The 20,532-nt window shown below is 45.7% G+C and overlaps 1 protein-coding gene across 6 annotated transcripts in view; it reads left to right on the top strand.

Annotated features, from left to right (window-relative positions):
• The first annotated feature begins 14,250 nt into the window (after nt 1-14,250).
• ADPRH (ADP-ribosylarginine hydrolase) overlaps nt 14,251-20,532 on the top strand; it is a 108,524-nt gene continuing 102,242 nt past the window's right edge. For 2 of the 6 annotated variants that reach the window (XM_069225722.1, XM_069225724.1), the window contains exon 1: nt 14,270-14,445. Coding sequence is in view for 3 of the 6 variants with exons in the window: in XM_069225719.1 (XP_069081820.1) it covers nt 14,371-14,445 (75 nt within the window). In the remaining 3 variants the exon portion in view is untranslated. Of the gene's footprint in view, nt 14,446-20,532 lie in introns of all 6 variants that reach the window. The other 4 variants (XM_069225719.1, XM_069225721.1, XM_069225723.1 and 1 more) reach the window with 4 other exon arrangements.

Genomic DNA, 20,532 nt, shown 5'->3' with positions numbered 1-20,532 from the left:
TGTTAAGCATTTGTTGTACACACATAAGCAATAGAAGAAACACACACCCAGTGACTTAACTCCAGATCAATAGGATTTTATATAGAAAAATATATTTTTGTTACTTTATTACTAGAACCACAAGACTCAGTGCAGAAGAAAATACTGTTGCAGGTAAGTAATTAGCATAGACATAAATGTAACTTTGTTCCACTTTAGTCAAGTAAACAGTTTTTAAGAAAACAGAGAATATTTTAAAGGTGGACACTGCATTTTCACCACAGTTCCTGGGGGAAGAAAATAAAGTACAATTTTACAGGTAAATACATGACTTACAGTTCCAGTCTCTGGATTATAGGTAGTCCAACGTTGGGGATTCAAGTAAACCCCAAACACCCACCACCAGCAACACAGTGCCGGCCGGGCGCAGAGGTCAAAGTTGTGCAATTTTAACGTGGGCTCCTATGGAGACATAGGGTACTCGGAATTTGGTCTGCCAGCAGGTGAGTATCCACATCTCGGAGGGCAGACCAGGGGGATTAGAGGAGCACTGGAGGGGCCCCAAGTAGGCACCAATCCCACACCCTCAGCGCATCGGGGGGGGGCATCGGGGTTCCAATTAAACTCTATAAAGGGACCCCGGGGGTCACTCAGGCGCTGTAGGCGAGGTCCAGTGGGATGTCTCGGGCACACCATTGGTCGGACAGGGAAGAGGGCCGCCTGTTGATCATTGCTGCACTGGTGTCGATTTCTCCAAGGCCTGGGGACTGCGGGTGCAGTGGGTCCTTTGGCATCGGTTATCTTCGTCCAGGTCAGTTGCAGTCAGGCGGGTCCTCGGGATTCCCTCTGCAGGCGGCATCGTGGAGGGCTGGAGAGGTCAATCCAGGGTGGGCACTTGGTCACAGTCGCCTGGGGGTCCTCTCTGTTCAGTTAGGCCACCGCGTCTCAGCCCATGGGCGTCGGATGCAGAGTGGTTAGGACCCACACTTCTGGAGTGAGGTGGGAGTCCTTCAGAAGAGGTTTCTTCTTCTGTTCTTCTTTGAACAGGGCCGCTGTCCACCAGAGTTCTTGATCCTCTGTGATGCAGGCAGTCCTCTGGAGGTTTTTCAGAGGTCGCTGGACCTGAAGGATGCGTCGCTTTTCCTCTGCAGGTTCTTTGAAGCAGAAGACATGCCAGTAGGGCTGGGGCCAAGTCAGTTGTTGTCTTCTTTCCTTCTCTGCTGGGGTTTCCGGTAAGCAGTCCTTCTTCTTCTTGTGAGGTCATCAGGAATCTGACTAGCTTGGTTCAGGGAGCCCTTAAATACAAGATTTAGGAGTGTTTTTAGGGTTAGAGGGCAGTACCCAATGGCTACTGTCCCTAAGGTTGGCTACACCCTCCTGGTGCCCACTCCCTTTGGGGAGGGTGGCACATTCCTATCCCTATTGGCCCTGATCCTCCAAACCAGGATGGAGGATTCTGGGAGGAGGGGTTAACTTCAGCTCTGGACACCTTAGGGGTGGTCCTAGCTGAGGTGGTGACTATTCCTTGTTTTTCCTAATTATCCCTCTGGACTTGCCGCCAAAAGTGGGGCTTCATCTGGGGACTGGGCATCTCCACTAGCTGGAGTGCCCTGGGGCATTGTAACACAAAGCCCGAGCCCTTGAGGCTCAACGCTAGGAGTTACAGTTTCTGCAGGGGGAGGTGTGAAGCACCTCCACCCAGTGCAGGCTTTGTTTCTGGCCTTAGAGAGCACAAAGGCTCTCACCCCAGGGGGTCAGAAACTTGTCTGCTAGTGGCAGGCTGGCACAGACCAGTCAGTCCTACACTAGAGGATTGTGTAAAATACAGGGGGCTTCTCTAATATGCCCTCTGTGTGCATCTTTTAATAAATCCAACACTGGCCTCAGTGTGGGTTTATTATTCTGAGAAGTTTGATACCAAACTTCCCAGTATTTAGTGTAGCCATTATGGAACTGTGGAGTCCGTTTTGACGAACTCCCATACCATATACTTAATATGGTCACACTGAACTTACAATGTCTAAGAAATGACTTAGACACTGTAGTGGCATATTGCTCATGCAGCTATGCCCTCACCTGTAGTATAGTGCACCCTGCCTTAGGGCATTAAGGCCTGCTTAAGAGGTGACTTACCAATGCCACATGCAGTGTTTTGTGTGCATGGCACCCTGAGGGGATGTCATGTCGACTTTGCCTTTTTCTCCCCAACAACACACACAGGGGGTCATTCTGACCCCGGCCGGCGGCGGAAGCCGGCGGCCTGGCTGGAACCGCCAGAATACCGCTGAGCGGTCAAAAGACCGCCGCGGGTATTCTGGGTTTCCCGCTGGGCTGGCGGGCGACCGCCAGAAGGCCGCCCGCCAGCCCAGCGGGAAACACCCTTCCATGAGGATGCCGGCTCCGAATGGAGCCGGCGGAGTGGAAGGGGTGCGACGGGTGCAGTTGCACCCGTCGCGATTTTCAGTGTCTGCATGGCAGACACTGAAAATCTTTGTGGGGCCCTGTTACGGGGGCCCCTGCAGTGCCCATGCCATTGGCATGGGCACTGCAGGGGCCCCCAGGGGCCCCACGACACCCCATACCGCCATTCTGTTCCTGGCGGCCAAAACCGCCAGGAACAGGATGGCGGTATGGGGGTCGGAATCCCCATGGCGATGCAGCAAGCTGCGCCGCCATGGAGGATTCCCCAGGGCAGCGGGAAACCGGCGGTACACCGCCGGTTTTCCGTTTCTGACCGCGGCTGTACCGCTGCGGTCAGAATGCCCATGGGAGCACCGCCAGCCTGTTGGCGGTGCTCCCACGGTCGTTGGCCCTGGCGGATTTTACCGCCAGGGTCAGAATGACCCCCACAATCTGCAATGGCAGTGTGCATGTGTTAGGTGAGGGGTCCCTTAGGGTGGCACAACACATGCAGCCGCCCTTAAGGAGCTTACCTGGTCACAGGGCTCTTGGTACCTCTGGCACCTTTTACAAGAGACTTATCTGTATGCCAGAAGTGTGCCAACTGTGGAAACAATGGTACATTTTTAGGGAAAGGACACTGGTGCCGGGGCACCCAGCACACTCTCAAGTCAAGTCAGCATCAATATCAGGCAAAACATGGGGGGGTAACTGCATCAAGGGCCATTTTCCTACACTCCTTAGCCCATATTCTCACCTGAGCAGGTATGAGAATGAACACATGACTCGGACACAAGAGAACTGCCTGCCCACTCCTCTGAACCGTTTTTCTGTGTAACAACATGTTATTTTCCTTAAATTCCATTTTCTTAGCATCATATGTGCCTTTGCAATACTATGCATATGTTAATATGTCCTTCAAGGACTTTGCCTCCCAACACATCACATTCTGCTGCATCTGAGAACTAAATTCAGGGTGGATCCAAGGCACAAACACTGAATTGAGTCCACTAAGGCCTTCACAAATTGAGGACCTGTTTTAGAGTTTGGAGGACGGGTTACTCCATCACAAACGTAATGGATATCCTGTCCACCATATTTCGATCTCCATAGGCTATACTGAGATTCTAATACAGCGGTCGGCATGTCTGTCAAGTTTATGACAGAGTAACCCCCCTTTGCAAAGCTCTAAATCAGGCCCTTAGTCTTCAACTCCACTATACTGTCTATAGATCTGCATTAGCCTCTCATAAGAAGTATGCACTGACTCTTTCAGCTCTTGTGGTGCCTTTACCTAACTTTAGGCCTACTCACCTTTCTCAGCGGAACCTTCAGCTTTGCTCTGTGTTTGTTCATCAATAAATAACTTTATTTTGGCTAAAAGCCATAAAAATGTCCAACAAGCAGCATACCATATTCATACAGTAAAAATTTTAAAAGATAAAACAAAGGGTTCTACATAAACATTAAAAAGCCTTAAAATTTCTTCTAAATTAAATTATTAACTCACAGTTATAAGGAAAATACAAGAAAGATATCATATTTTAGGATCTTTTAAACCTGTCTATCTTAGTTCCACTTAGTTATCTATTTCTGCCTGGAGCAATTTAGCCGAGAATAAATTATTAAAACACAGAATTATAGCAGCAATACGGGACTAACATCAGTTTTTAAGAAGCTAGGCCTTTCTATCTTGAATTAACTTAATAATCTACTTTTGTCTAAAATAATTATGGCTATGCCAATCAGTCAACTAGGTTTCCTCTGGTTCTTGTAGCCCATGCACATTGTAGATACCTTGCCATTGCGAAAACTACCTTGTCGCTTGTGTCGCTTAAAAAAAATTCGTAAGGATGTATTCAATTTCCTTATCCCCATTGATCTACATAGAGGAATAATCCACTTCTTCCTAGAAGCCAAGTATCTGGGGCAAAAGAACATAAAGTGTCTCTGGTTGCTCATGGCAAAAGTGGCAAAAACTCGAATTATGATCCTCCTTGCTCCACCTTGCTGTAAATGTCTTAAGTGGCAGGATCCCTAGCCTAAATTTGATAAAAATAGTTTTGATATAGGGGGGATTTATATTATCCATATAAGCCTCAAACCTGGGACTGCATTTGTGATCTAAAAACTGAAGTGTCCTGCTAGCCTGGGTATTTTTAGTCCTAATATGCACCAAGTAAGTCTCCCAGTAACACCGTCTTATGCGTGCCTTTGCTTCTTTGGCTAGATTGCAAGGATCTCTCCACACCTCCTCCATTTTAATAAATTGGCTCATATCTCTGATGTGTTTAAACCAAGGAATTTTTAATGCACCACCATCTGCTAAAAGCTCAGCTGTTGCTGCTTGGTAGGTGGACAGATATTCGGATCTCCAAAGACGGACCCAGTACATAAGTGGTCTTAAGGCAATTTCGTTATGGATCTCGTTTAGAGCTAAATCAAATCTAAGGGGTATGAGAGGGGTACTCATCGGCAACCGCAGGAAATTGCACATAAAGTGGTTTTCTATTGTCGTCAAACCTCTGGAATTATAATGCCCCCATAGCTCAGCACCTGAGATTTAAGCAGCCACTGGCGCTGCCTCGTATACTGTAATGGCAGGTGAGATTTCTCCTTCCGAGATATTAGCAATTTTCCTCCCTATCACTACTGACCTCTGTCGGAGGACAGACAAACTCTTCCCAATCTGTGCCGACCACTGCTGGTCGTCTGCTAGTCTGATCCCCAGATGGTCAAATTGACTAAATCTCTCTACCAATTGTCCTGCTATAGTCATTTTCCCCCTAAATGACTTGTGCAGATTAAAGGCCATGAACTTGGTCTTAGATGGATTTATTTCAAGGCCCCTCTTTATACAGAAATTTTAAAAAGCATCAAATTTGTTTTGAAGGCCCATTTGGGTTCTTAAAATGAACAAAGTATCATCCGCAAACATTAAGACAGGGACAGGGGCTCCTGCTAGCTTTGGGGCATCATGATTACAATGCATCAGCTAGTCTACCACACCATTGATAAAGAGGTTAAACAGCGTGGGAGCCAATACACACCCCTGTCTAACCCCCATCAACGGGTATGGCTTCTGTCAGATCTCCACCTTGAGACCAGCGTACTTGGACGTAGGTAGCCTCATGGAGATACCTGATCAATCTCAACAATTCTGCATCAAGTTGGTAGGTCTCCAGGACTTTCCACAGTGAAGCCCCTGGGACCAAGTCAAAAGCAGCTTTTAAATCGATAAAGGCCACATACAAGTGGCTCTTGTTGAGTGTCAGGTATTTCCAGCAAAGGAGATTAAACCTAAATGCCTGGTCTATTGTGCTCACCCCTTTCCTGAATCCTGCCTGTAAATCAGAAAGGATCTGAGAGTCCTCTATCCAAGTCTGCAGTCTAATCAAGACCTGCTTGCAGAAAACTTTTTGACTAACATCATTTAAACTTATTGGTCTGTAGTTAGTTGGTGATTCCCTTGACCCCTTTTTAAAAACAGGGACTATGATTGCTCCTTGCCATGTGGGGGGGAAGCCCACCACCCCTCAAAATCTCGTTGCTGAGTGTATTTAAATATAAGGACCAAGTTCTGGGTCGGGACAAATACAAATCGCCTGGGATGCCATCTAGCCCGGAAGCCTTTCCTTTACGTAATGTTTGAAGAGCCCAGGTTGTTTCTTTTAAGGAAAAAAGGTCTGGATCAAAGTTAGATGATATAACTGACCCAGAGGTTGATGTGTAAGAAAAAGGCCCCTCAGATTTTGATAAGGGAACATTAATGCTACTATTTTGGACCGCTCTATACAAATTTCCAAAATCTGACACCCAGAATCCTGGCTGGAATACTGGGTAGGTCTCCACATTTTGGGAATGTCCTTTTTCTGCCACTAGTTTCCAGAACAATTTTGAGTCCTTTTCATGGAAAGCGTCTATCAGAGTGTTCCAATATTTAGTTTCCCACTCTTTTTTGTCATTTTTCAATGGCGTTTTTATATGCAGTCCTGGTAGCTCTTATCTCTTGGCGACTCCCTGCCTTCAGTGCTCCCAAAAGCTGTGTTTTGGCCTGTCGGCAGAGGCTAGAGAACCATCTCAACAGTCAATCCCTCGCTTCTACCCGCCTCCTTGCTACCTGAAAATATGGTCTTAGACCAAAATACTATGCAAATTAATCAAGTCAACCAGTACAGAGTCAGTGTACTTCAGGGGGAGAAGCATTGACATAACTACTTTATATATTAGTGTCTGGAAGCTTATGTCTTCTGCCACCATTTCCCATCTCACGTTTTTATAATCATTTGTCGCAATTAAGACATTACCCTTCACCCACTTAGTTAGTGTATTACAATTGAATGTAGAGGTTGAGAAGGATATGCAAAGAGCTTGGTGGTCACTATCGTCTCGTGGAGAGACAAACATATCGATAACAGAATTCCAGAGTTTGTCGTCTACTAGAACATAATCTAGACGACTCGAATATGGACCTTTTCTATACGTAGGCAACGCCGGGGTATCTGACTTTGTGTTCCCGTTTACTATTCTTAGCCCCATTACTTTTATTGAATCTTCTGGTAGATCTAATGCTCCCCCTGTTTTCTTTGTTACAACCTAGGCAGGGCCTGATCTATCCCATGGGTCTGCAAACTGGATTCCTTCTTGCTGGATGTCATCCTTGCAACTCAGTTGCATATTGTAGTCTCCTGCACCAATTAAACCCTGCCCCCCGGTAGATGATTCAGAAAATCTATAAGTAAATTTAGCAGAGCAATCCGGGTCCTTTGTGGGCCAGGTCTAATGTATATATTTACAAATACTATGCGAACAGGCCCCCTTGGACTGCTAAGTTCAACCTCCACGGCTAATATATCCCTAGTGGGGGAAAGTAGCTCCTTTGCCTTGGGGAACAGATCATGCTTTATCCATGTTATCAGGCCCCCTGATGCCCTGCCAGATGGCGATGGGAGAGCAGCCTTCTGGAAGGTCCAGTAACCTGCTCTATAGATCGTAGAAGGGGCCCATGTCTCCTGTAGTAAAACAATATGATGTTGATCTATAAATCTACACCACTCTAGGTTGGTTGTTTTTGATAGCACACCTGCCACATTCCAGGATAAAAATTTGATTAGGGGATTATTACAATCCCCAGTATTTTGCAATCTCTCTTTAGTCTTGTTTTTAAAGGATGTAACTCCACAGTCCATCCCTTCTACTTGGCAATTACAATATGCTCCTGCCTCTGCTCCCACAGTGCCCAGTGATAGGTGACTTGGGGCCCTGGATTCCAAAACCTTTTTACTAAGTATATCATCCCTCCCTTCCTCCACTATGGGGGCTTTGCGTCAATCCACAGTTGAAGTTGGGCTACTCCTGCATCCCCGTCTTGAGGTAGGTGTGCTGGGAAGCAATGGGTTTTTAGGACATGTAAAACTTGAAAGTAGATGTCCAACTTTTTAAACACACTGCACCCTGACCCGTGGGCTGTATAGGGCTTAGGGGAACTAGATATATTAAAAAGGAAGGCTTAAGCCTGGCAAAATGTTTATCTTGCCAGGTTGAAATAGCAGTTTAAAACTGCACACACAGGATCTGAGAAATGTTAAAGGATTACTTACGTGGGTGGCACAATCAGTGCTTTAGGCCTACTAGTAATATTTAATTTACAGGCCCTAGGTACATGTAGTAGAACATTAGTAGAACAGGAAGAACAATCAAAACATGTCTCTGACACAAGAGAACCCCCTGCCTACTCCTCTGAACCATTTCCCTTTGTGCCATCATGTTCTTTTCCTTAACTTTTCTTTGCTTTGTATCATATGTGCCATCACAATACTTTGTATATGCTCAGGGACTATACCTGCATCTGAGAACTGAACTAAGGGTGCAAACCAAGGATAAATAGTGAAACAAATCCACTAAGGCCTTTGCAAATTGAGGGCCTGATTTAGAGTTTGGTGGACGGGTTACTCCGTCACAAAGATGATGGATATCCTGTCTGCTGTATTATGATCTCCAAAGGCTATAATGAGTTTGTAATATGGCGGATGGGATGTCCATCATATTTGCGACAGAGTAACCTCGTCCACCAAACTCTAAATCAAGCCTTTAGTCTTCAACTCCACAGTACTGTGTATGGATCAGCATTAGCCTCTATTAAGAAGTATGCACTGTCTCTTTCAGCTCATGTGTTGCCCTTTCAAAACTTGAGACCTACTTGCCTTTCTCTGCGGATCCATCAATTTTGCTCTGTGTTTTTTCATCACTTCCAGAGATGGACTATTTTTTGGGACAAACCTTGCTGATTCCTCTGTTGGCCAATTCACAACCCCTTCACATACCACCCACAGATCTTTGGGAAGGACAGTCTCAAACAGGGTGTTCAAGTCATTTCAAGGTACTTTAGAAACAGTTATAGGTCTCTCTACTTCTGTATGCACTTATAAGGCTCTTGCCTAAGCTTTGTGAAATTCTTTGTAAAGAACAGAAGATCGGATCAACTCCAAAGTATATGCACATACATGCATCTCTCTCACAAGATATAACAGAAATCATACCATTCTCAGACCTGTGGCCCCTTCAGCTCTACTCACTGTTTTTTTCTTTTTCACCTTTTTGACCTAGTTTTTCTTTGAACATTGGCCCTTTAATTTCTTTAATTTCCCCCATTCTCTGGTGCAATTCACTAATTCTTCAATGTGAATTCCAAATCCAAGGAACCTCATCTCCTCTATTTCTTCATCACTCAATATTATTATGAAATTTGTTTGTAAACGTTTCCTTTTATTCAGGTCAATCTCATACTCTTCAGCCACATTTTGCAATTTCTCATGCACATCACAAGCATGTGTAGTTGCCTTTTTGCTTAAATATATCTACTTGGCCTCATCATATAGATTTAATTTATTTTTGTCATTGTGTCCTGCAAACTCTCTCCCAACGTTGTCTTTAATCTCAATATGTCAGTTTATTCGGTCACTTTCTCTCAAGTGTGAGGCTGTAATTCAACAACTGTAATAATAGTTGCAGTGGTTGTGCTGTGCATCTGTGGATGCATCTAGTGTGACAGAATGTGTTCCCCCTTCCGGTGTACTTTGCACAGTGGATACACTTGCACTGGCAGTCGCAGTGGTTCTTATTTCTCCTATCCTCTGCCTGTAGCTGTGCTCCTGTAGGAAGAGATACAATATGATAAACAGGTCATCCAAAACTTAATAGATCAACTGAAAGCTCCTCTTCCTTATCATCAGACCCTGTCTCTCTTTCTTTCTGTTGATCCTTAATCTGTTCATCGTTTATCTGGCTCCCTTTCCTGTCTGCCTTCTCATCCTCTCTTTCAATGGCAGAGCTAACACCCAACACCTCAACCATATCTTCACACCATGCCAGATTTCTTGATTCCCCCCCACCATCCAACCAAATGCTAACAGTATGTCTAATATGATTCTCCTTTCTTTTGAATTATTTCTCATGTGCAATGTGCTCCCATGTATTCAATACTTCAAACTGGGCAGGTCTGATTTGCAATTTCATTTCAGACATCACTTGTCTCAAATTCTCAAGCCTTCTCACTTTAAACCTACCATCCAGGGGAAATTGTATGTTCCTGTCATCGGAAAGGATCCTACTCTAGTCTTTATCCCACTAACGTATTTAAACACTTGCTGACTGCCATGTTATAAATGGTTGAACCTTCAGACAGCAATTTCTCTCCCTTACAAATGGGAATGGAAGGTTTCCCCCATGAAAATCCCATTTTTCTTTACTAAAGTCACCCTATCAAGCCACATTACAAACAACAGCACTTACCTATAAACAACTAACCCCACCACAACTCTTGGCAAGAACCATCCAATCCTAGCGCAGCATATAACATATCACACCGCACAACTCACAACACAATCAACTAATTGCAGCAAGTAGTTCAAAGGTAAACCAATTACAGTACGTCACTGCATGTCACCATACAACAATCAGCAAATCATACCTTTACTCGCTGCAATGTTAGCTGAATTGAGGCCACTTAAAATAATTAAACAATGAACAATGCTTATCTGCTTTACCTTAAAAAAACGAAATCCCAATCAAGCTGGGCATGTGGCGCCTCACAACACACAACTCTATTTTAGCAGACAAGTTTCAATAACAAGTTTTTTTCTCAAGATCCACACGTTTTGGCAAAATCCATCACCAGACCACAAAGTTAAACAATTAACACACCAATCACCACAAGCACAGTCAATAAACATAATGAACAACTAAAATGTCATTGTAGCCCTCTTGGACCCAATTAGTGGGCACAACTCAAAGGTGAAACAAAAATATCAAAATCACAATAACCAAAGCCTACTCGCCCACAAACCATAGCTACATAGCCAAAGCACTCACAACCTGCATGCATTTTTCATGACACCCAACCTATAAATCCCACAATGCAATCTAAACACACAATAATACCTTCTCAATGACACTATCTACATGACACATCACTCTATTTATACCCATGTCTCCTTAATTCAAGAATCTGCTCGATGAATGAGGGAACAGTGCCATCTATCCAACATGGACCTTTGGGAGTAGAGACTGAATTAGGGTGACTTTGTTTCTTGAACTTATTTGCTGTAGCATCAAGATCCAGTTTCAGACTGTCCAGTTTCTAACTATCCAGTTCCAGTCTCATGCTCAGCTGCCAGATCTGATGGCACGTTTTGCATTATGTCAATTTTAAAGTGGTTCAGGTGCACTGGGAGCAGTGTTAAGTCTTTAAGAATTTTACAATGCAAACTGTAAAGCATGTTAGGCTTTACAATGAAAATGAGACATATTAAAATGAAACCATGAAGGGTTATTAAAGGCTTTAATCATTACAGAAAGCAAAATAAATGGTCAGATGTCAGACAGTTAGTCATTTAAAGCAAATATTAGCATGAAGCTTAGAGGTGTAGAATATAAATAAGCAGAAACAGGTATAGCTCAGCCCTTCAGAAGAAATCAGAATCGTAAATCAGAGGTCAGTCAGATGTGGTGTTGCCTTCTGAAAGTCCAATCAGTGCTTATTTTGTGCTTGTTGTTTCCGGTGCTGAGCACCCGCACTTATTTGTGAGGGCCGGGGCTTATTCTTCTGCCTCAAGCATTTGCTGCAAGCAAAAGACACATATGGGAATGACGGAAGAAGGAAAAACTAAAAAGCGTCATAAAGGGAGAAAGTAGAAAGTTGCATGATGAGCTGAAGGGGCAGGGGTGGTCGTAAATGGAATGAAGAGGCCTGAGATGGCTTCAGGATTACGCTGCCTCTGTATTCAGTGCTGGCAGATTTAATTACAGCAGCCTCGTTTTTAAGAGAAGGGCTTTGAGCACCGGCACCTCTTTATTTACAAATTAAACACTGAGCCCAATACTCTTAGGACAGGGCCTCTTTTAAAATGCAAAATACAATTAGAACCATATTTTCAATACATTTTTGTAAGAGTCCCATGGTTTCAACTAATCAGGTTAAAAGTATGATACTGTTTCTGAAATCACATTATTTGGCACTAACTATGCCACAGATTTGGATATTGCAGTTCTCATCCCTGATGCCCTTCAGACACCTACATTGTTAAGATAAATGTACCTACTTAATATACAATACCAGATGGGCAAGTTCTCATGACAAATCTATGTAGCAATATTACATCTCATTGAGCATTCACAAAGCTGCTTTTGCAAGAATAGTCTATGTGCAGGGTGAAACAAAAAACAAATTATATGCTGAAAGATGGCTGCAGACGGCACAAACCATTTTGAAAGTGAGACCTACATTAGCTACTGTTAGGATAATCACAGTTCTATCAACATAATAGCCATCAGGCTGTCTGTGTGGCAAGAACATCACCGGCCCTATTAGGAGTTCACTGCAAGGCCGGAGGGGGGAAACGGCCATAACATTGTGGTGGTGAGGTGGGTGCAGCAGCACCTGTCGCGCTTTCCACTGCCTGTAATTCAACTAGCAGCAACCTGGCAGTGCCAGCGGTCCGACTGTGGCGCTTTCGCCACAGTCGTAATGTTGCAGTCAGCACCACTTTGACGGCATTCCGGGTCATAATGAGACCCAAAGTCTTTGTTTCAGTTACAAGTCAAATTTTATTTTATTCTGTTAATGCTAATGTATATATATATTTATGAAACTCTTCATCAGACTTATTGCAAGCATTCCATACATACCAACTTTTCAGAACAGAAAAGTTGTATATTTTGAAAAAATCGGGGAATGCATTTTTCCCTTTTACTTCTATTAAAGAGGAGGCAAATTCAGGCGGGAGATAGTTAAAATAAAGCCATTTTTGGCTTCATAAATCGGGAGTCTCCAGCCTGAATCGGGTCTATTGATATGTAGGACATTTCTCCCATCATCTTTTGTGTTTTGGCATACATAAATTGTGTCACATCTTTTCATCATGATAGACTTTTTCAGTAGATTTGCCACCTTGCTAGTATTTCAGTGGCATAGGCAATATTTTTAGGTCAAGGACTGTCAAAATATTGGGAAAATAAATAAACTCTCGTATTTCTCTGCTTTGAAATTTGTACTTAATACATCAAATACATTAACAGAACAGTTCAAAAGGTATATTAGAGATGGCTAAATTATTTCTAAATATTTTAACACAAAGCGAGACAAAACCTGTGCTTCATTTGTAAATAAAAATGTGCCGGCTCCCAAAGCTGTCCTCTGAAACACATGCTGCTGCAGTTTAAATGTGTGATCACAGAATACTGAGGCATCATAATCCTGCATCCCTCTCATGCCTCTTTAATCTATTTGCAGCCATTCCCTGCCCATTCAGTTCACTCTTACAGTTTTCTGCTTTCTCCCTTTGTGACTTTTTAGGCCCATTTTTATACTTTTTTAGCGCAGCAATTGCATCATTGTTTGACGAAAAAGCGTCGCAAACTTGCAAAATATAATTGTATTTTGTAAGTTTATGCTGCTTTTGTGTCAAAAAATGATGCAAATGTGCTCTAAAAAAAGTATAAATGTGGGCCTTAGTCTTTTTCTTCCTCCACCTTTCCCATGCGTTTCTTTTGCTCGAAGTCATAGCTGGTATAGAAAAATAAGGCCCATATTTATACTTTTTTAGCGCTGCATTTGCGCCGCTTTTTGATGCAAAAACGTCCCAAACAAACAAAATACAGTTGTATTTTGTAACTTTGCGGCGCTTATGCGTCAAAAAATGACGCAAATACAGCGCTAAAAAAGTATAAATATGGGTCTAAGGGCCAGATGTAGGTAGGTGGCAAATTGCGAGTTGCAATTTGCGAGTCCTTCCGACTCACAAATTGCAACTCGCAATTTGCTATGCAGAAAGGTGTCTCAGACACCTTCTGCGACTCGCAATGGGGTTACAAAGACCCACCTCATTAATATTAATGAGGTGGGTCGCAGTTTGCGACCCCATTGCGAGTCTGGGCACTCACGGGGATGGTGGCCTGCTGGAGAAAGCAGACCTCCATGTCCGTGACTGCTTTTGCAATCACCGGCTTAAATTAAGCACTGGGCAAAACTAAAATGCTAGCAAAGAATGTAAATGATTTTACACACAATGCTATTCATAAACTAGCCTAGCCCTTAAAGAATCTCAAACAGAAACTAATATAGTTTTTTATTGTGAAAAAAGGTGCAACCCTAAGTTCCAGATGCTCCAAACTTTAAATAAAGCTTGTGTTGTACCTTCCAAATGTTGTCTGACAACCATACAACTGAGACTTTACACTAAGGTCCAGCACAATAAAAAAAAAGCTGTCTTTAGATAGCGTACACGCCACCGCATTGACGTCGTCGAAATACGGCTTGCATGCAAGAGGGCGAGTGACTGACTCAGTCTCTAGGCATTTCTAGAAAGAGGCGGGTAGGGCACGCTTGTGCCGCACCCGATAGCTATTTGAAAAAGAAACTAAACGGAAACAGAGAGTGATGCGTCCAGCTGGTGTCCTCCGTCTGCACTAGAAGCGGCGCACAGACGCTCCCTGATGGAAGGTGGATGTGGCAAACCCGCTGCTTGTCCACCTGCCAATTTTTCGACCGGCCGTAACCCGAGATTACCGGTAAGTGATCATTTACCGTAAATTGTATATGAAGACAGGCTGGGATAGGGGGAAGGAGAAACACTCCAGCAAATATTTATAGGATTTATGTGTGTGGGGCCTCACAAAATCGTGCTAGCGCCTTGGAGACGTCAGGTTGAACTTGGAAGGGGATCCGAATGTTAAGGGGAACCCCCCGAAGCAAGCCTGAAGAAAGTTACTTATAACACCGATGTTTTAATAGTGAACGCAAGATCACTCAGGCTTTTATGTCTTCGTGTAAGACTGCGCCCTCTGTTGGGAAACAAACTCTTAAAAGTGCCTTGGGGAGGTCGACGGGGCGCGTGGACACTGGTCGGAATCTTGAATGTTCCCAGGAAGGAGAGTATTTTTAGAAGTTGCTGCGCTGTTGCATGGGGAATAACATCATAGGAAGGGCAGTGGGGTTGAAATCATGGAGGGAAGGGAAATGCTCTGCAAAATGGTACTTCACCGAAAGGGAGGCCTTTACCGTCTGTTCTCTCCTCTGTCAGTGTCAGCCCAGCCTTTATCTTCTTTTTGCACCCCCACCCCCACCCACACACTCGTTTTTGTTTAGATGTCCTTTTTTGGAATTCCCTGGTGAAAAGTCATGTTTGCCAAAAAATGTTCTCTTTTTTTACTAAAATTGTCTCCAGTGCTCCAATTGGATAAACATCCTCCAGGAACCAAATATTTATGGGTCAGGGTGTGGCAGAGTAAAGGGGTGGATTCACGAGTGGCGGTTCTTGAAAAGCAGAGCCTGAGAGGCTTATACACTTATTTAAAAAATCTGCTGCAGAGGGACAAAGTTGACGGTAAATCTATATTAACTTACTTAATTAGTCACAAAGAGGCAGCCCCATAAAATACCTTGTAAAGTACCTTCCACAGAGTTAACACACCTGCTGCAGAGATCTTTGTGTGTCCAGCAATTCTGAGGGGATTATAAGAGATGAGTTAACTCTGGTTGTTAATGCAGTTCTGGAAGAGTTCTGTGTTTTGCCCAGTCACAGTTTTGACTCATGAAGTAGGGTGCAAGGATACCTGCGTTTGCCCCAGGCTGCCAAAAGGGCACCATCGCAGGGGAAAAGTACAGGAATGGACCATATTGGATGAATACGGCTTGTTCTGCCCCTTCCCTGTGACGCAGGGCAGCGCAGCAAGATGACTTGCTGCGTTGCCCAGGCTCACAAAACTTATACATATGTCGCATTGTCTACCATGGAGAGCACAGATTTGTATGTTATAGAAATAGGTAAGAGGGCTACTGCTTTTCACTCTGAGATCATTTTATTACCTCCAGTTCAAGATGTAATCCTTCAAATACAGCACAATGATATATTTATCTGCATGCAAACTGTAAATCATAGGTTTAGATCCTTAACTTATTGTTTTGCCAAATCTGTTGTTATTCTAAGATTGCAAAGAAGGGTTCCTTTGGAAAATAACACAGTCTTCTTAGTACACACAATCCCAATCACTGTGTTGCATTATTTATTCAGACTTTGTGTTTTTCCTGACCATTCACTTTTAACATATATTGACTACAGTTATGAACGTTATGGGATTCTTACACCATATAACCCTGATCACCTTATGTGTCATTTCCTGAACATTGATTTGCACACTTGTATGATTTATTGTGTCTATGTGTGATATAAATCACTTTGCATCCTGTGCTGGGATGAGTAGTGGTATAAAAAAAATTAACAAAATTAGTAGGTTTCATTTAAATCATTATTTGTGTAATTACTCATACATACAAATACATCTGGCATTATTTCAGTGCTTGCACGCCTCTTACATCCCCGCTCCGCCATCCGCGCCACCTCCACTCCGCATTTTGTTTTCCTGAGCTTGTTTTTCCCCACCGCTGCATCCCCTCCCACCTCCCCCCTCCTTCTCACCGTTTCCTGAGCTTGTTTTTCCCTGCCGCTGCGTCCCCTGCGGCCCCTCCCACCTCCCCCCTCTTTCTCACCATTTCCTGAGCCTGTTTTTCCCCGCCGCTGCATCCCCTGCGGCCACTCCCACCTCCCCCTCCTTCGCACCGTTTCCTGAGCTTGTTTTTTCCCGCCGCTGCGTCCCCTGCGGCCCCACCCCCCAGCCCTCTCATTCGACAGGCCCTCCCAGCTGCCACTCCCACCCTCCCCTCCCCTCCTCTTATGGCAGCCGCGGCGCGGCCACGCCGCTGGCACCTGGACCGCGCCCAGCACCAGAATCCCTGGCCCCAACAACAGCCACCCTGTCAGCATTCGCTATAACGCCGACACCCTCCGAGCACTGAACACCAGCCGAGACACCACCTGCTTCCAGGCCTCTCCAAAGAGCACGCACGGACCCTTCTCCTGCCACAACTGCTGCTTCACCTGCAACAGAGCCCACAAACCTCCTAGGATCAAGACCAACCACCTCCGTTGCATACTCCTCAACACCCGCTCAGCACGCAGGCACGCCATCGAAGTCTGGGACCTACTCGACTCCACCTCCCCGGACGTGGCCTTTCTAACCAAAACTTGGTGGAACGACTCCTCAGCACCCGACATCGCCATAGCCATCCTGAACGGAACCAACAAAACCGGAGGAGGCATAGCCATCGTCCACAAAGCCACCCTAGAAGTCAAAACCACCCTGGACGACTCCTTCAGCGCCGCCAAACTCCTTCACTTCCAAGTCCGCACCGACCCCAACACCACGCTCAGAGGAACACTCATCTATAGAGACCCAGGGAACCGTTCAGCAATGCCATCGCTGACCCGGCCAGCACCCACGCACTTGCCTCCACGGACTACATCCTCCTCGGGGACCTGAACTTTCACCTCGAAAACAACAATGACACCAACTCCACCACCCTGACCGAAAACCTCACCAACCTCGGCCTCACACAGCTCGTCAACACACCCACCCACACAGCCGGTCACACCCTCTACCCCATCTTCTCCACAAGCAACCACATCACCTTCAACCCTACCACCGAACTCTATTGGACCGACCACCACTGCATTCACTTCACCTTCAAGAAACAGACAGAACACCACCTCACCGAACAACCATACCGCCGACGATAGGGCAAAGTCACCAAACTTCAACTAACCAACACCCTAGCCCAGAAACCACCCGTCAACCCCACCGACCCTGACATTGCCGCACACAACCTCAAGCTATGGATCAAAGACTGCGCCGACCGCCTTGCTCCACTCAGAAAACCCTCCAACAACCAAATCAACAAAAAAGCCACCTGGTTCACCAACGACCTCCAAACGCCACTGCCGAAAACTCAAGCAAATATGGCTACTCGAACGCACTCCAGACAAGCACACAGCACTCAAGGATGCCACACTCAAACACCACCAACTCATCAGGCTAGCAAAAAGATCCTCCTTCAAAACCCGCCTAGAAAACAACGGCCACGACTGCAAAGAACTTTTCAGCATCGTAAAAGAACTCTCCAACCCAAACGCCACCGTCAACGACAGCACCCCCTCCCAAGAACTATGCGATGCCCTAGCAACCGCCTTCCACCGAAAAATCACGGACACCCACGACAGCTTCAACTCCCCTCACACTCTGGATGCTCCTACCCCACCCACCACGAACTCCACCCGCTCAAGCCGACTGACCTCCTGGACCAGCATCAGCGACGACAAAACCCGCAAGACCATGAACTCGATCCACTCCGGATTACCATCAGACCCCCGACCCACACCACATCTTTAACAAAGCAGACACAGCCATCGCACCACACCTACGGAAAGCCATCAACATCTCCTTCGAAACTGCAAGATTCCCGGAAAGCTGGAAACACGCCGAAATCAAAGCCCTTCTCAAGAAACCAAAGGCGGACCCCAAGGACCTGAAAAACTTCCGGCCCATCTCTCTGCTCCCCTTCTCGGCAAAGGTCATCGTGAAAATCGTCAACACTAAGCTCACTCAGTACCTCGAAGACAACAACATCCTCGACCCCTCCCAGTCCGGCTTCAGATGCAACCACAGCACCGAAACCGCCCTCCTCGCCGCCACAGACGACATCAGAAGCCACCTCGACAATGGAGAAACATCAGCCCTCATCCTCCTAGACCTATCAGCCGCCTTTGACACCGTCTGTCACCACACCCTAAAATCCTGCCTCCACGCAGCAGGAATCCAGGCCCTCAACTGGACCGCATCCTTCCTCGCCGGCTGAACCCAAAGAGTCTGCATCCCCCCGTACCAATCCAAAGCCTTCAACATCATCTGCGGCGTACCCCAGGGCTCATCCCTCAGCCTGACACTGTTCAACATCTACATGGCCCCCCTCACACAAGTGGCCCGTCAGCACAACCTCAACATCATCTCCTACGCCGACGACACCCAACTCATCCTCTCCCTCACCAAGGACCCGCACACCACCAAAACCAACCTCCACGAGGGACTAAAAGCCATCGCTGACTGGATGAGAGACAGCCGGCTAAAACTGAACTCGGACAAAACAGAGGTCCTCATCCTTGGGCGCACCCCCTCCGCCTGGGACAACACATGGTGGCCGACCACACTGGATCCCCCAACGACACCTACCGACAGCACACAAAACCTCGACTTCACCCTCGACTCCTCACTCTCCATGTCAAAGCAGGTCAGCGCCATCTCCTCCTCCTGCTACAACACCCTCCGCATGCTCCACAGAGTTTACAAATGGATCCCAACAGAAACAAGAAAAACAGTAACCCAGGCCCTCGTCAGCAGCAGACTCGATTACGGCAACGCCCTCTACACCAGTATCTCATCCAAACTCCTACAACGCCTCCAATGCAACCAAAATGCCTCCGCCCGACTCATCCTCAACATCCCTCGCCACTGCCACATCACCCCCCACCTAAGAGACCTTCACTGGCTCCCCGTCAACAAGAGGATCACCTTCAAGCTCCTCACCCACGCACACAAGGCACTCCACAACACCGGACCAACATACCTGAACAACAGACTCAGCTTCTACACCCCCACCTGGCAACTCTGCTCCGCCAACCTTGCCCTTGCCTCCATCCCCCGCATCCGGCGCTAATCTTCTGGCAGCAGATCATTCTCGTACCTCGCCACCAAGACCTGGAACACCCTCCGGTCGGATCTACAACAGACCTAGGACCTTATTTCCTTCAGAAAACTCCTCAAGACCTGGTTGTTCGAGCAGTAGCAGCACCCCCCCCTAAGCCCCACCCCCCCCAGCGCCTTGAAACCCTCACAGGTATTTAGCGCGCTATACAAATTGATTGATTGATTAAGTATTTTTGTGATAGTCTCCTGTAATAGTCTTAACTTGTAGCTTATAAGATGACTACATGAGTTAAACGTTTGCCAATTACATCTGATATCTGCAGTTTACAAGAAGCCAACTTCCTAAGGTTCAGGAAGCTTTTGAAGTCCTGGATGATGAAGCTAGCTTTTGATTAGCCTGAGCCCTCTCTCCTCCCGATTGTCCCAGTACCAAGAAACCCTTGGGTATACATGTGCTCTATAAGTTTTCATAACATAAGTTTTTTGATTCTCATTGGATGAACTGGTAAAATGTAGGTTGCCTTCAGCAAAAACATAATTTTCCCAGAGAAAGAGAGGACATGTCTACAAATCTTTCATGGGAAGGCAAGTGATCGAGGGGTAGCACGTTTCTCAAAATCTCAGACTCAGTCTGACTCCCCAGAATCAAATAAATACTGACTACTTGTGAAGGAGTGTGAGCTGGGTTGATTATTTGTTATGCAGAATGGATGCGGGTAGTGTGAGGTCAGGTTTTGAAGGTAGTAAGAGAAAGTTATGCCATAGAATTTTCAGATCATCCTCCACAGCATTACTTTTGTTCCACTCCGGTGCCAGAGGATCCATCCAAGTAAGAGGAAGTGCTGGGGATAGTGTAGAGGAAAGAGGCTTTTGTTCAAGTACTAAACTCTATGAAAGAGTGCCGAAAGTATTCAGTCATCTTCTTGGCACCAAAACCGAGATGGAGCTACAGGCTGGTAAAAAACTTGAAGTGGCTAAACAAATGTGTACACTGCAGTCGGTGGTCCCGATTTGGCCTGTAGGAAGCTGGCCTGGTGTGTGGTGGGCACCTATGGTGTTTGC

The sequence above is a fragment of the Pleurodeles waltl genome, chromosome 3_1 (genome assembly GCF_031143425.1).
Source record: "Pleurodeles waltl isolate 20211129_DDA chromosome 3_1, aPleWal1.hap1.20221129, whole genome shotgun sequence".
NCBI classification, from domain to species: domain Eukaryota; kingdom Metazoa; phylum Chordata; class Amphibia; order Caudata; family Salamandridae; genus Pleurodeles; species Pleurodeles waltl.
Note: the sequence above shows the minus strand (reverse complement) of the source record. Positions and strands in the feature narration are given on the sequence as shown.